The 16769-nt window shown below is 36.8% G+C and overlaps 1 protein-coding gene across 1 annotated transcript; it reads right to left on the minus strand.

Annotated features, from left to right (window-relative positions):
* Positions 1-1886: 1886 nt before the first annotated feature.
* LOC101897478 (sodium-dependent nutrient amino acid transporter 1-like) lies at positions 1887-14551 on the minus strand. Its single transcript, XM_011296260.3, has 8 exons — positions 14415-14551; positions 8866-9151; positions 8576-8801; positions 8148-8522; positions 7896-8085; positions 7562-7838; positions 2207-2383; positions 1887-2150 (listed from the first exon to the last, which is right to left on the minus strand). Exons 1-8 carry the CDS (start codon positions 14478-14480, stop codon positions 1900-1902), a joined length of 1848 nt encoding a protein of 615 aa, XP_011294562.2. The 5' UTR covers positions 14481-14551; the 3' UTR covers positions 1887-1899.
* Positions 14552-16769: the final 2218 nt, after the last annotated feature.

Below are 16769 nucleotides of genomic sequence, written 5' to 3' on the forward strand. Positions count from 1 at the left end.
AGGAAGAGAACAGTTCTCGTGCATGAAATCATTATCACAAAATAAGAAAAAAAAAGTAGACTCACGCAACACTGCCAAATCCCCGTTGTAATGAAATCATAGAGGTAATCAGCTGTATGGACCGATTTTAAGCGGTTACAGGCAGCATCTCATTACAAAACATTGGGGTGAACCTAACATAGCAAAAACATGAAATATAATCTTTAATAACAAATCATCTCTTGAGAGAGTATTGAGAGAGATTGAGAGTAGTCTCTTAATCCACAATCGTAGTCTCAGATGCGGTATAAAAATATATTAAAACGTCGGACACAAAAAAAATCCAGAGGATTTTAGCTGTTACTTTCATTACGAATACGTCAAATGAAATCCCCTGGATTTGAGAGCCGATTTAATGTACGCAAAGGAATTAACAGTTGAATTCCTCTTAATATAGTTGTAACGACTGGATTGCTCTCCTTGGGCTGGAATAGCTCGCCGGGGTCCAGGGGTTCGTACAACAAAAAGTTTTTTGTTGAGACAGAAAGAGAAAAACAGTGGTTTGAGTTTAATTTGACGTTTTATTGAGAGAGGAACTTATACTATGTTTATTATACAGTAAATAAAAATGATCCGTATCGTCTTCGGTACGGGATGGAGGGAGTGGTTCTTCAACTAAGATAAGCCCTCGAGAAACGGGACTAGGGCACAGAAGTTGGGTGCTCAAGATTCGAGATGGATTCAGTGCGAGAGACCTTGAAAGGTACTCAAGCTGGCTACAGGATATTCAAGGATTCGGTTGCGAGAGACCTTAATAACTACTCAAGCAGACTACAAGGATCTAGGATACAGTTGCAAGATACCTTAATAAGTGCTCAAGCACTAAAAGGATCTAGGATATGGTTGCAAGAGACCTTAATAAGTACTCAAGAAGACTACAAGGATCTAGGATACGGAAGATCTACGATATGGTTGCAAGAGACCTTAATATGTACTCAAGCAGTCTACAAGGATCTAGGATACGGTTGCAAGATACCTTAATAAGTACTCAAGCACTAAAAGGATCTAGGATATGGTTGCAAGAGTCCGTAATAAGTACTCAAGCAAACTACAGAATATTCAAGAATATGATAGCAAGCGACCTTAAAAAGTACTCAAACAGACTACAAGGATCTAGGATAAGGTTCCAAGAGACCTTAATAAGTCCTCAAGCACTACAGGATATTCAAATATACGGTTACAAGAGACCTTAATAAGTACTCAAGCACTACAAGGATCTAGGATTCGGTTGAAAGAGACCTTAATAACTACTCAATCACTACAGGATATGCAAGGATGATAAGAGACCTTAATAAGTACTCAAGCACAACAGGATATTCGAGAATATGATTGCAAGAGACCTTAATAAGTAGTCAAACAGACTACAAGGATGTAGGATACGGTTGCAAGAGACCTTAATAAGTCCTCAAGCACTACAAGGATTTGGGATTCGGTTGAAAGAGACCTTTATAACTACTCAACCACTACTGGATATTCAAGGATGATAAAATAATTCACTAAGGAGGTCTAGGAACTCACACAGGATCCTTCAAAGACGTCTCCAGAATGGGCAAGGAGATTCTCAGGATGCACATGGACGTCCGAGGCTTCGAAGCAATGTTGGTTTACTTACCGAGGTCGATGTTGTCGCTGCAAGGCTTTACACTGACTGTCACGATTCTGCTATCTACTGTCCTTTTATACCCGGCATCACCACTAGTTCGCGGTGGAGTAATGGGAATATGTTTAGAAAAATTTGGCTATCACAACAACATTATACGTGGTCCTCACTGCCAATGTGTGATGCTCTCTGTTTGAAAACAAGCCATTTAAAATAATAAATTAAATGTTTTTTTTTTTTCATAAAATCTATTTATTTCCTTAACCAAAAACATTATCACAGATTTTTGACCAAAACGAAGTTTTCGGCGCCGTCGAACTTCTCCTCTGATCTTCCACATAACGTTTGTAGTCTTTTAATGTTTCCGGATCTAGTGGACCCCAATCTGATAGAGGTTTAAAACCATTCCTGAATCTTTCACAATAACTTAACTCAGGTGCCTCATATATCGCATACATGGCCCAAATGATGAGTTGACCAATGCCTATGGCAGAAATACACCAACCAAGAACTGAAATGAAAGCCAGTTAGGTGTTGTAGAAAATTAATTTCAAATAATCGTCTTACCGTATAAATACTCAGGATATGCCACATCATTGTATGTCAGTGGCTTGTAATCGACCAGCATGTAAATCAAAATCGCTGTCATAAATATCGGTGTAATAACGCCCCAACACAAGCGATAGTAGATCGAGGTTTTGATATCCAACATGAATTTGATGTCTCTGCAAATGCTTTTAACGCCTGAAATAAAAATGTTAAGACAAAGTTGATATCGTAGCCGATAACAATCAACAGAAGAAAGAATATAGCTTTTACAAAACTTAAATATTTTAGAGACAGGATGACCATATACAGGGTGAGATGAGAAAACGGCAACTAACTTCAGACTGCTGTCATTTCTAAGCCACTGGTCCGACAGCTGTTAAAATTATTCCAGTAACAGCTCATTATATTGTTTACAAGGGTACAAAGGCATTTTGGTGAGAATTTTCCAGATAAAAACGTTATTCGTGATGGACTTCAATCGTGATAGTGTGATTTCTTTATATTTGGCTGGAGAACCACAAGTGGCTATCGTTAGTGCACTCCAGCATTTAAATGTGAATAAATTATTTGTGTCTCGTACCATCACTCGTTGCCGTGATACTGGTAGTGTAGCCCGACGTCAAGGAAGTGGACGGAAGAAAACAGCAACATCAGCAGAAATGGTTCGAAAAGTAAAGAAGCGACTTGATCGGTACACGCGTCGCAGTGGCCGAAAAATGGCTTGTGAACTGAACATATCGCAATATTCCATTCGGCAAATATTGAAAAATGAGTTCGGGCTAAAGCCATTGAAATTCCAAAAACTGCAAGAACTTACATCGCAACAGAAAGGAAATATACTCAGAAGAGCTGAAGAGTTGCTTCGCTTGACCGAAAGTGGTGAACTGCCGAACTTGCCTCAGCACGCGTCACCCAAGAATGGTTACATTCAGAAATAATGCGATTTGTGAAATATGAAGAGAACCGGATGCATATTTCGGATTTTATGATCGTTTTGGTTATTAAAAACTTTGACCCTTTGTGGGGGAGGTACCACAAGGAATGGTCCGATCTCTACCATCTCTATAATATATCCTGTGATGACGGAAATATTGAGATGTGTCAAGTCTGAATAGAATCGGATGTTAATTTTGGGTTATATAAGCTTCATGAATATATACAAAATTTTGATTTTTGTGGGGGAGGTACCAGGAGGAGTGAACCGATATATTCCATCTTCATACCAGACCTTGGGTTAATAATAATATTGTGATGTGTGAAATTTCATGATAATCGGATACTTTTTTTGTTTTTATACCCTACACCACATAGTGGTAAGGGTATTATGTCTTTGTGCATTTGTTTGTAACATGGAGAAGGAAACGAGATAGACCCATAGTTACTTTTGAGAACCTTCATAGAATCACTTTCTGAGTCGATTTATGCATGTCAGTCCGTCTGTCCGTCCGTCCGTCCGTCTGTCCATGTATTCTTGTGAACAAAATGCAGGTTGCATTTATTATCCGATTGAGATGAAATTTTCCAAACAATATTTTTTTGGCCCAAGGACGAACCCTATTGAAATTGGTGGGAATCGGATCAAATTTAGTTATAGCTCCCATATATATCTTCATCCGATTTCGGGTTAAATGTGCACCAAATATCCACTATCAGTCCAAATTACCTGAATTTTGGCACACCCAACCGAGTTCGGCCTAGAAGCAAGTATATCAAATTTGGAGACAATCGGTTCAGATATAGCTATAGCTCCCATATATATCTTTCATACGATTTGGTGTTTAAGCCTCTCACATTCGTAATATGCACTCCACAAGAATGATATTTGGTACCAGATATAAGATACAGCCCAGAAATAGCTGTTTGTAATTTTATCGAAATCGGTTAAGATTTGGATATAGCTCCCATATATATCTTCATCCGATTTCGGGTTAATTGTGCACCAAATGGCCGATATATGTCCAAATGGACTGAATTTTAGTACATCGGACCAAATTCAGCCTAGAAGCATGTATATCAAATTTAGTGAAAATCGGTTCAGATATAGATATAGCAACCATATATATGTTTCATCCGATTTAGAGTTTTAGTCCCATACATTCGTAATATTCACTCCACAACCGTGATATTTGGTACCAGGTATTAGATGGAGCACAGGAATAGCTGTTTTAAATTTTATCGAAATCGGTTCAGATTTGGATATAGCTCTCATATATATCTTCATCCGATTTCGGGTTAAATGTGCACTAAATGGTCAATGTCAGCCCAAATCACCAGTCTAGAAGATAATACGTAAAATTTGGAGAAACCCGGTTCAGAGATAGCTATAGTTCGTAAAATGCACGATAGAATTAGATAGATTTTGATTTTGTACCAAATATCTCATAGAGCTCTGAAATGCCCTGTATAAACCTTTTTACGAGAGCTCTACTAAATATGCATAGTGGTGTAGGGTATCATATAGTCGGCCCCGCCCGACTTTTGAGCTTTCCTTACTGGTTTTTTTATGAGAGTTATAATTATTCAATATTTTGACCATTTGTGATAGGTACATGATAGGGTGGGCAGATATTGTCCAATTTCATACCTGGCCTAACACCGATGCTAATATTGGGATTTGCAAATTTGGAGCAAAATTGGAAAGTATATTGTTTGCATATTGTAAAATGTTCCTGGTCATTTATTTCTTCGAAGGATTTTTTTTAATTTTTGAAGTTCCTTCCAATTTATCAGGGGTATTAAAAGTTCGTCCCAGCCGAACTTAGCAGCTTTTTATACCCTCAGCCATATGACTAGAGAGGGTATATATCATTTCATACGGGCTAAAAGTGCGTCACCGAAATAATGGTTTTACACCTTAGGTCCCTTTGGACTAATTCGGTTTCAGGACATTTGGAGTCCGTCTGTCTGTGATCCAAACTTAGTACATCGTGATATTATTGTCAAACTTAGATCGAGTTCAGAGATGGGCAATGTCGGTCCACTTCTTCTGGTATCTCCCACACAAAATGTAAACATTTTCCATGGAATAAATTTACTGCACAGACAATGAAATGATAATCCAATTTGCGAATCCTAATATTTTCATCAGAAATTTGATACATCTCAATATTTTTATTAACAAAAAAATCTGATGTAAAGATCGAATATTTCGGTCCACTTCATCTGGTACGTCCCCCACAAAGGGGTAATATTATAAATAACCCAACCGATCATAAAATGCGAAAAAGGCCTCCAATGTTCCTTAAATTTCACTATCCCAAAATTTTTACTAATGAATGATACAAATAGGCCCACCCATTTAAATTTCACATAACTTGCTAAACAAGTCAGAGATTCTAGAAGTATCTAAATGTTTCCCTCAACCAGAGATTTAATGTCAATATGGTATGTATCCGCAACTCAATTTTTCAAATTTGTATAACTATTATACGAAGGGGAATACACATGTGGAATGTCACGCACATTTCAACATTTTTGAAAAATTATCATATATCTCATGTAAAGTGAAGGAAGTAGTCGATATAGTCTAAACCTGGCCCACTCCTTCGTACCATCTCAATAGATGATCAACATTTTAATTATAATAACGCAAGTCAAAATTTTTTTAAATAATCGAAAATTGGCGTAATAAATCGTACATCTCATATAAAGTGAATGAACGTATCCAAATCGGGTACGTTGTAATATTAATATTAGTATGAAGTAGGTTCTAACGCTGACCGAATCGAAACTAGTGCAGGGAGCACTCAGCAATGATTTTGCTGCTATCCCATCTGAAATAGGTTCGTCCCTTTTGTGTATGGAAAATTTACCAAAATTCCAAACTCAAATCAAATACGGGACCTATAGCGAAATTCAAATTGCGACTGATAGAGTTACAAATTGTGCCTGAAGACATCAAAAGGGTCTATGCATAAACCTGGATCAATAATGTCCACTTACATTGACATGGCGATCAAATAAAATAATTAATATTCACATACCAATTCTGTGCACCTTAATTTTCACTTTTATAGAGACTCTAGCAAAACAGAGGCCAATATGTCTCGTTTTCAGTACCAAACATATCTATGTTTATGCAAATGTTTTAATATCCTCCACCAAAAAAGGTATGGAGGGTATATTAAGTTCGTCATTCCGTTTGTAACTCATCGAAATAATCATTTTAGACCCAACAAAGTATATATATTCTTGATCAGCGTAAAATTCTAAGACGATTTAGCCCTTTCCGTCCGTCTGTCCGTCTGTTGTAATCACGCTACAGTCTAAACGAACTAAGATAGGAAGCTAAAATTTTGCACATATCTCTCTTTTGTCTGCAGGCAAGTTCGAAGATGGGCTATATCGGTCCACGATATCGTATAGCCCGCATATAACGGTACCCCCGATATTCGGTATTTTGATGATTTTAGCCACATTTTTCAATGGAATTGTCTGAAAATCCATACAAGTAGTTCCTTGTGGGTACTTTATACCTCTGCAGAGAATTATCTATATAGGTCCACAATATCGTGTAGCCCCCATATAACGGTACCCCCACGGAATTCGGTATTTTGATGATTTTAGCCACATTTTTCAATGGAATTGTCTGAAATTCCACAAAAGGAGTCCCTTGTGGGAATTTTACCCCTTCAAAAAGAATTGTCTGTATAGGTCTACGATATCGTATATCCCCCATATAACTGTACCCCCCGATATTCGGTATTTTGATGATGTTAGCCACACTTTTCAATGGAATTGTCTAAAATCCCCACAAGTAGTTCCTTGTGAGTACTTCACCCCCTGAGAGAGAATTGTCTATACAGGTCCACGATATCGTATATCCCCCATAAAACGGTACCCACCGATATTCGGTATTTTATGATTTTACCCACATTTTTCATCGGAATTGTCTGAAAATCCACACAAGGAGTTCCTTGTTGGTACTTTATACCTCGGCAGAGAATTATCTATAAAGGTCCACGATATCGTATAGCCCTCATATAACGGTACCCCCGATATTCGGTATATTGATGTTTTTAGCCATATTTTTCAACGGAATGGTCACAAGGGGTTCTTTGTACACAAGGGGTTCTTTGTGAGCACTTTACCCCCCGACGGAGAATTCTCTATATAGGTTAACGATAACGTATGGCTCCCATATAACAATACCTCGCGATATTAGGTATTTTGGAAATCCACACAAGGAGTTCCTTGTGAGTACTTTACACGCAGACATAGATTTGTCTTACTGCTTTTTTACTTGTTTCTTCTCATTCGGACTGGCCGAATTTTAAGTTTATGTGGCTCACAAAGGGAATGGCAAAATTAATTTATCTTCAATCGGATGATCTACACCAAAATTTTATGGATTTATGTTTCATGTATCCTTACCATAAATCCAAGCAGCTGAAATCAACTCCACTATAGCCAAGACAATTGCTATAAAGGTAACGCCATAGAAATCGATATAGTTCAACATAAACTGGCCACCCGGCGTGATGTACATCAAACCGAAGCAGTAACAAATGGTGGCCATGACAATGACGACAATCCAACGTTTTGCGGACACAAAGCGATCACATATTACGGTAATGGAAGTGGAAAATACACCAGTTATGGTACCCACTCCCAATGTAAACAGCATGAAAAAGAACAGGACCGAGAAGACCTAGAATGAGGGTTACAATATAATTCGAGTCTTCGAATATGTTGTGAAAATATATACCTGAGGAGCCGCCTGCAGCTTTGCAATTGCATCTGGATAGGATATAAAAGCCAAGCCGGGACCCGATTTCACCACACTCTTAATGTCATCTGTGTTCGATTCATGGGCCAAGTGACCTAAAATGCCAAAAATAACAACGCCCGACAAAAGGGAGGTAAATGTGTCCAAGGTGGTTACAATGTTGCAGTCACTAAAAGATAAGAGGATTTTTAAATAATTTCCGTTTTAGCCATCAATTCATGTCAAACTTACCGCTTAATATTATGACGAAAACGATTAAACGAGGCATACATCGGTATAACACCATAGCCCACCGTCAAGGAGAAAAATACCTGCGTTACCGCTGCATACCAAACCTGGGCATCCAAGAGTCTATCCCATTGTGGCGTTAGGAAAAACAAAACCCCATTAAATGCCCCCGGCAGTGTTAAGGAACGTATCAGCAGCACCAACATGATGACATAGGGAAACATGGCCAGAAAATAGGAAACTTTGCCAGAACTCTTGACGCCCTTAATGATAACCGAAGAAATTACCAGCCAAGCAAAGGCCAAAGTTATGGCCAATACCCAGTTGGGCACACCAATACCATCATCAATATTCGGTTTTTCATGGAGAACTATATTTCTGAAATTATTAATATTTTGAAAAAATATCAATGGGGTTTTGCCAAAACTTACACAAAATAATATTCCGCCGAGGTTTTCTTGACTTCTGACAAATTTTGATTTGTGGATGATTTTTGTAATTTTGAATCAATGCACAGCTGGCCCCACTCCTCTCGACAATAACTCCATGGCAAGGTGGCATAAAGTGAATCCACAACATAGCGCAGGGTTATGGCCATCAACGAGGAATAATAGGTTGAAATGAAAAATGTGGTAAGGACTTGGCCATAACCAATGCCTGAAAATTGTAATATTTATTTAAAAGTACGAAATATTTGACAAAAAAAGTTTCTCCAACTCACCTCTCATAATCGGTGCATATTCAAAGACCTTAACACTGCCTCGACTGGAAAATTGTCCCAAAATCATTTCCAAATAGTAAATCGGTTTGCCAACCAGCAGCAGTGTTATAACGTAGGGTATCAGAAAGGCTCCTCCACCATTCTCCAGGGCTATGAATGGAAATCGCCACACATTACCCAGTCCAACGGAGAGAGCAATGCAGGACATTAAGAATTCAATGTCATTACCCCATTTGTCTCTCTTCGGGGGAGGAGGTTTTTCAAGATCTGCCTCTATTGTAGGTTTCTAAATGGAATAAATGAAAAGGTCATAAAATTGGATGGAATTTGACTTTTAACATCCCCTACAACGAAGGCTTGAATATAGGCCTATAGAGTACTATAGAGTACTGGGTCAACATTTTGAAAAACCAACGCTCCAAAGCGAAATAAGCATCCGATTCTCTTCAAATTTCACACATCCGAATATTTCTACTAACACAAAATCTGGTGCAAAGATGAGACATATCGGTCCCCCTTTCTCGTGCATTTCGCACAAAGGGTTACAATTTCAATACTTATAGCTGACATAAATGCGAAACAAGTCAACGATTCTTTTCAAACTTTGTAGATCAAAATATTTCTTTCAACCAGAGATATGGTGTTAGGGAATTCATCGGCCCACTACTCCCGGTACCTTACCTACAAAAAGTTAAAATTTTAATTAACAATTATTCGAAAATAAATATTACATTTTCTTTACAATTTCATCAGTATTAGATTATTATTATCCATAGGCTTCAAGCTCGGAGCTACTACGTTGGTTGTAGGTGGCGGTTAACTGAACAGCCTAAAGATGTGCTGGTCAGCGAAATAAGTAGTTCCAGACCATTGAGCGGTGAATGAGGAGGATATGTTATAAAAAGACACGTCCGACAAGGATTCTTACGACATGGCGAACGGAAGCCGCCGGACCATGTAGGATCAGTCTATCTGATTATCCTAATTAATGTCCGACCCGGTACTGAACACAATACTCATAAGGTCTTGTGTCAACCCTCGAGAGGACCTCAATGCTTGCAAATGTACCCTCGGGTTTACTTAACTGCAAAACGAGGAAGCATAACTGCTTTGAATTGAGACCCAATAGAATCATCCCAAAAACACAGAAGGAGAAAATGCTTTCCGCGTAAGTTCAAATACTAAAAGAACTCCCGTGAACACTCCGGCAGTAGGCATAAAAGAGGAAGAAATCCAAATCTAGAGCATCGTAGCAACTCTACAAACAAATACAGAAGAACCCCTTACAGAAAGTATTACTTTGATTCATAACTCTCCAAACCAGGAATTCATTCTTAAAATAAGAACATCTGAGGAGAAAGCCATAGCAAACTGTGAAAACGTGTTTAGGAAAATGAAAACAGCTATAAATAAGCAGCGATAGATTAGCGGGAATGTTCAAACAGGTATAAAGGAACTAGGGGAACTACTAGACTGTCGAGGAAGCTGGAAAAAGCGGAACACCCCCGCATATACCGATGATGCAATCAACACACACTACTCGAGGAAAACACTCATACAGCACAGGTGGAGAAGACATATGAATGGGAAAGAGTAGCAAAGAGATGAAAATCGCGTCATAAAAGACCGAAAGAACCTTCAAACGCTGTTATTGTCGAGCCTCGAAACGGAGAGAGTCTATAGTCGAGAAGCTATAATGGGCTCCGTTAAAGACAGTCCAAAGTAGAAAGTCAAAGGCAACAATAGATGCAATAGATTCTTGACCTTGATGCACTTTCCATGGAAAAAGAAGTGCTTGGATCAATAAATAAGATGACAAAGATTGCGAACGAAGACATCGAGGTTCGACTCACCTCAACAAATAGCCGAGAAAAGAAATAAGGCTTTCGTGTCACTATCTGCAGCAAATGCGAATACTCTGCTTGAAAAATAGAGGATTTTAATTGGATGGACATATTGTCGTGTCAAATATCGAAACGAGGCGAAGAGATGCTATAAATGCTTTCAGTCGGGACACTTGCCATGGGATTGTAAAGGTCCAGATAGAAAAAGGTCAAAAAACCGCAGCAATATGGCTTCCAGATAACAGGCAGAATATAAAAAAGATGTGAAAAAGAGTCACGTATATCCGGGCTTCTGCTTGATAAGATGATTATTATAAGCTGTTGTTTCACACCTAGTGACAATATCAAAACCTTTCAAGCGAAATTTGGACTCCATTGAAGAATTTGCAAGGACTCAATACGAAGACATGATAGTAGCTGGAGACTTTAATTCTCATGCTACGGATTAGGGAATGCCAACAACCGATCCAGATATCACTTTTGATTCAAAGAACTTGCTAAACAAAATAAAAGAGTGGAAGGTCTTAGAAACCTACACATCAAGCGATCATCAATACATCTCTTTTTTTGATGGAAACCCACGTAAATCCGCAGAACACAAACCATCGCAGAACTCCTCGAAGACATATGGCAATTGCATTATATAGTGGATTTTTAATTTGAGGATAGATTTATTATCAGTTGCATTTCTTTATTTTTGGGAGTTATGATTTAGCAATGTCCGTTCGCCTGTCCGTCTATCCTTCTGTGGAAATCACTCTAGCTTCCGAACGAAATTAAGTAGGTTGATGAAATTTTACTCAAATATGTATTATGTCTGCAGGACTTTTGGTATTGAAAATGGGCCATGTAGGTACACGTCGTCGTATAGCCCCCATATAACGATACCTCCCGATATTGGGTATTTTGAACATTTTAGAGAAATTATTTACCGGAACTATTTCAAAGTTCGTAATGAATACTACAGCTTATGACAGAAAATTATCAGTGCAGAACGGTACCCACGGTATTCTTTATTTTGATAATTTTAGCGACACTATTTACCGGAATTGTTTCAAATTTGGTATTTGAAATTCGTAATAGGTTCTACAGCCTATGACAGAAAATTGTCTGTGCAGGTCCACGTCTTCATATATTGGGTATTTTGATGATTTTAGAGACATTGTTTACCGGAATTATTTCAAATTTTTTATTTGAAGTTCGTAATGGATACTACAGCCTATGCCAGAAAATTGTCTGTCCAGGTCCACGTTTTATAACCTCCATGATACCTCCCTATATTCGGTATTTTGATGATTTTAGTTACATTATAAACTGATTTTTTTTTAAGTTTCGCATTTGAATATTGTAATATCTTATGAGTAAAGTTGCATATGCATATCCAAGTCGTCGTATAGACCCCAATATACCCTAACATATGGCTACATTCGGTATTTTTAAGATTTTAACAGAATTTTTATCCGGTTTTATTTTTGAAAATTGCCAAATTTGTACCAAATGGTTGAGGACATTCGAAGTTAATGTTGAGTTAAATGATTTTTGATGATTTCTAAAAGCAGAGAGAAAAGGACTGGCGAGCGGGCTTTTGTTCTTGAGCACCGCTGGTTAAGTGCAACTATCACCACCAGTGTGATCAGATCTAAAATAGTGTTGCAGCCAAAACTGCATAAAAACAATGCTAAAAAATGACAAACAAAAAAATTAAAATGCCAAAAAAATTCCAAATATAAATACGTTTTTGAACCCTGCAACACATGTGTTAGGGGTATTATAAGTTTGATTGGGTCAAAATTTATGTAACACTTCGAAAATTTTGGCTGTCCACATAGAAAAGTACACATTGGTCTTCCAATCTCGCTGAGCTGAGCCGATCTAGCTATGTTAATTTGCCATCACTCTACAGGTCACAATTATAGACCAATCGACGCATGGGACTAGAGCTTAGGACTAGGCTTTTCAATTTGAATGGTCATCGGATAATGTTGAGCGGGTGAACTAGACTATAAGTTTTGTGTTAAAAAAAAAAACAATTTTCCCATTAAACCGCGAATATTCTTAATCACGGTGAAATTACAAATAGCCGAAAAGGTCAATTCTGACCATTACGTAGATGTCGATAGTTAAGATATTAGATATATATATATACGACATATTTTTTTCATTTTGACTTACAATATTGAATTTTACATTTTGTAATATTTTTACTCCTTAAAACACTATATAGTTAGAATATTATATACAGAGCACATTTATGGCCCGATCCTCACGAAATGTTGGATGGAGGTGGGGTTAGTGTCATGATCGCAAAATGTTTAGGTTTTCAAATGGACCAAAAACTAAAAAAGTCCGATCCTTAGGAAATTTTTAGTAAGGGTTCGGTATCGGCCCGGAAAAAAATGGTCCCCAATTTTTGTGGAAAATAATACCAAAATGTATATTTCACCGAAATGCTGAAAGTGAATTCCAGGCGAATTAACCTTTTCAATCCGTATCTAATGTAAATAAGTGTATTCATAGTGTATAATATCATTTTCTAATTTCTGCTTTTATAAGGTTAATGCCACTGAAAACTCTTTCCACTTCTGCGTTACTAAATGGTAAAACTGGACACTACATAACAAAAGCATTTTTAAATTCTTATACACATATCCAAAAATAAATCGTTGAGTTTATGTTTGTCCATTCATATGTACTTAGCTTTTGCCATTGCTTTCTAAAATAGTAATTTCGTTCAAAATGTTCATGTAATTTAATTTTTTAGATTTAAGAAAAATTGGATTTATAAGAAAGTACTAAAACATAATAAAATTTTTGGACAAAACAATGCTAAAGTAATAATTTCAAAAAGCTAAGAAAAATGCTATAATGAAAATTTTGCGGCTAAATACAAAAAATAAATGCTAAATTTAGCTACAAATATGCTAAAATGGCCACACTGATCACCACAATATTTGTGAGCAAAGAGAGAGAGAGAGAGAGAGAGGGAATTGTCAAGAGTTCCACGAAATTGGTAACTTCCTTATCGATCTTTTAAATTTGAAGTTGAAGTTATATTTTCGGAATGTAAATAATAATTTTAATTATTTTTTAAGTGGAAGCCGCAGGTGTAAAATTTTCAACACGTTCTTGATAATACGATATGGCGAAATAAAATTTGTCAATTATTTTAATAAAATAATATCGTTATACAAGAATGGTCAAAATTAAAAAAAAAAACTATTCAATTTATTGACCTGTTTCTCTAAATTTCTATTTGTGTATTGGGTTTCTTTGTCTATTTCTGTCTTTACTCGAATGGGGAATAGAATCGATAACTCGAAGGAAAACGGAAACATTTTTCATACAAATGGGTTTCTGTAAAAAAAAATATCGAATCCGAATGTCAAATTCCTTCTCTTGCTTTTAAGCTGTCGAGTTGCACAAAAACCGCGAAGCTAAAGCTCAGAAAAATTAGCAGAATCACAATCAGCATCCATAATTAAGAATTTGGGTACACGTTTAACACCACTTCAACACTATTTCGTACACCTATGCTTTTCTTCTTTTTTGTATATTTTGGCACTTGTTTCTGATTTCTATATAAGTGTTGTAGAAATACACTTTCAATTTTGAAGACTATCTTGCGGCATATGTAAAAACCACTCAAAATAAATCCTTTTCTGTCGTAGAAAAATCTAGGAAAAAGAATCATAAAATATCACTAACACTCCGATTCGGTTCCGCATTACTCTCGTAATCGTCATACGCCGCATTATAGTGTCCTTGAGCCATTTCAAAGAAACCTAATTTACAAAAATACCCGCAAAACCTTCGAATTTATTGACGTTCGCGGGAAAACTGAAAGTGTCTAACGTTTAGATTTAAATTGTAAACTAAATGGATGTTGATGAACGACAACGACATGTGAAACGTTGTGCGAAACCATCTGTTGAGTCACTTCTGATAAGAGTTGTAAAAAAATTTATAACATCCCGAGACAAGATAGCTGAATTCCAGACATTTTGTTCTAAAGAAAATCAATTATCTAATTTATTTTGCTTCTAATTTCGTGATGTTTTGTTTAGAAAAAGAGAAACATAAAAAGGCATTTATATAGGCAATCTCGTCTCGTGGCCATATAATGATAACAGAATCGTGATGTTATTAACACATTTGATGCTTTAGTTTATAAATATTTTATTTTTATGATTTATATTTAAGTTATTATCATTTCATCAACGGCTCATAATTGTCAACATTTTTTTGTTTTTTTTATTATTGTTAGTTTTCGAGTACAGTATGTACCATTACCTTTTCTACGGGATATCGGGAAATTGTAATGAAAGGAAATCTTTATATGAATTAAAGATCGTTCGAAAATTGTGATTTGCAGAGCGATTTAAGAGGATTGATAAATAAAATATATTAAAAGCACAACTAAAACATTCGTATGGCATTCCATGACTTAAGCCCTCGTAAATATTTCCATTGCTTGGAAAAACAAGCAATGAGCCTGGCTATTTTCCAACCGTATTTTTTTATAAATTATATAGACTGAATTTTAATAATATAATGTTTACTTTAGAACATTTTGCTATGTTAGCCTCCATTATGAGGATTTATTTGATATATGCAATGATAATCCATTTAAATCCGGTGAACCATAAACGTATTATAAGTCAGATAACTTCTATAAGTTCTTATCTTCAGTGGCCACAAACTATCACAATTTTTTAATCAAATTCTTAAATTAATTCCAACAAATTTTACATTCGCTTGAAATCCTCTATGAAGGGATTTTTCTATTATCGACAACCCTATTGGCCTTGTTTTTCATAGATACACAAAATGTTGCATAGTTTTAGGAGAAACGAAAATTGGTATTAACCCAGAGTTGCCTACTCTTTACAGTGTTAGTTGTTGTTGAAAAAGATATTTGGATATTACGGATAAAACATTCTATATACAGGGTGCGATGAAAAACCTGCAACCAACTTCAGACTGCTGTCATTTCTAAGATACTCGTCCGTAAGTTGTTAAAATTATTCCAGTGATAGCTCATTATATAATTTACAAGCGTGCAAAAGCATCTTGGTGAGAATTTTCCAGAAAAAAAAAACTTTTTCGTGATGGAATTCAAGCGTGATAGTGTGGTTTCTTTATATTTGGCTGGTAAACCACAAGTGGCTATCGTTAGAGCACTCCAGCATTTAAATGTGAATAAATCTTTTGTGTCTCGTACTGGTAGCGTAGCCCGATGCCAAGGAAGTGGACGGTAGGAAACAGCAACAACAGCAGAAATGGTTCGAAAAGTAAATAAGCGACTTGATCGAAGCCCGGGTCGCAGTAGCCGAAAAATGGCTAGAGAGCTGAACATATCGCAATATACCATTCGGCAAATATTGAAAAATGAGCTCGGCGTAAAGCCATTGAAATTCAAAAAGTGCAAGAACTTACACCGCAAGAGGAAGAAAATAGACTCAATGGAGCTAAAGAGTTGCTTCGCTTGGTCGAAAGTGGCGAACTGCCGAATTTGGTTTTCCCCGATGAGAAAACATTCGTTGTCCAGCTTGTCCAGTTTGTAAACATACAAAATGATCGTGTTGGCAAGTAAGACAATAAGGTCAGCTGAAAATGTGCTCATTCGGTTGGCCACCAGCCACCATTCACCACCGGCCATGGTGATGGTGTAGGCCGCCATAACAGCCGATGGTCGCTCTTCGCTCGTATTAATCGACCGTGGCATCAGAATAAATGCCGAATATTATCGCGAAAATATTCTGAAGGGTATATTAAAGCCTGGGCCAAGCAAACATTTTGGCCACCAAAATCTGCAGTTGCAGTTGTACCTCCCGATACTCGGTTTTTGATGAATGTAGCCAAATTTACAAGGTGTTACTTCTGAGTACTTTAACACTGTAAGAGAATTGTCGATACAGGTCCACGTTATCGTATATCCCCCGACAAGGGTTTCCTCAATATTCGCTGTTTGGATGATTTAAGCGAATTTTTTTAACGAAATTGTTCCAAATTTCGAATTTGAAGTTCGTAATGCTCGTATGCAGGTTCATATCCCCAATA

The sequence above is a fragment of the Musca domestica genome, unplaced genomic scaffold (genome assembly GCF_030504385.1).
Source record: "Musca domestica strain aabys unplaced genomic scaffold, Musca_domestica.polishedcontigs.V.1.1 50, whole genome shotgun sequence".
Lineage (NCBI taxonomy): Eukaryota > Metazoa > Arthropoda > Insecta > Diptera > Muscidae > Musca > Musca domestica.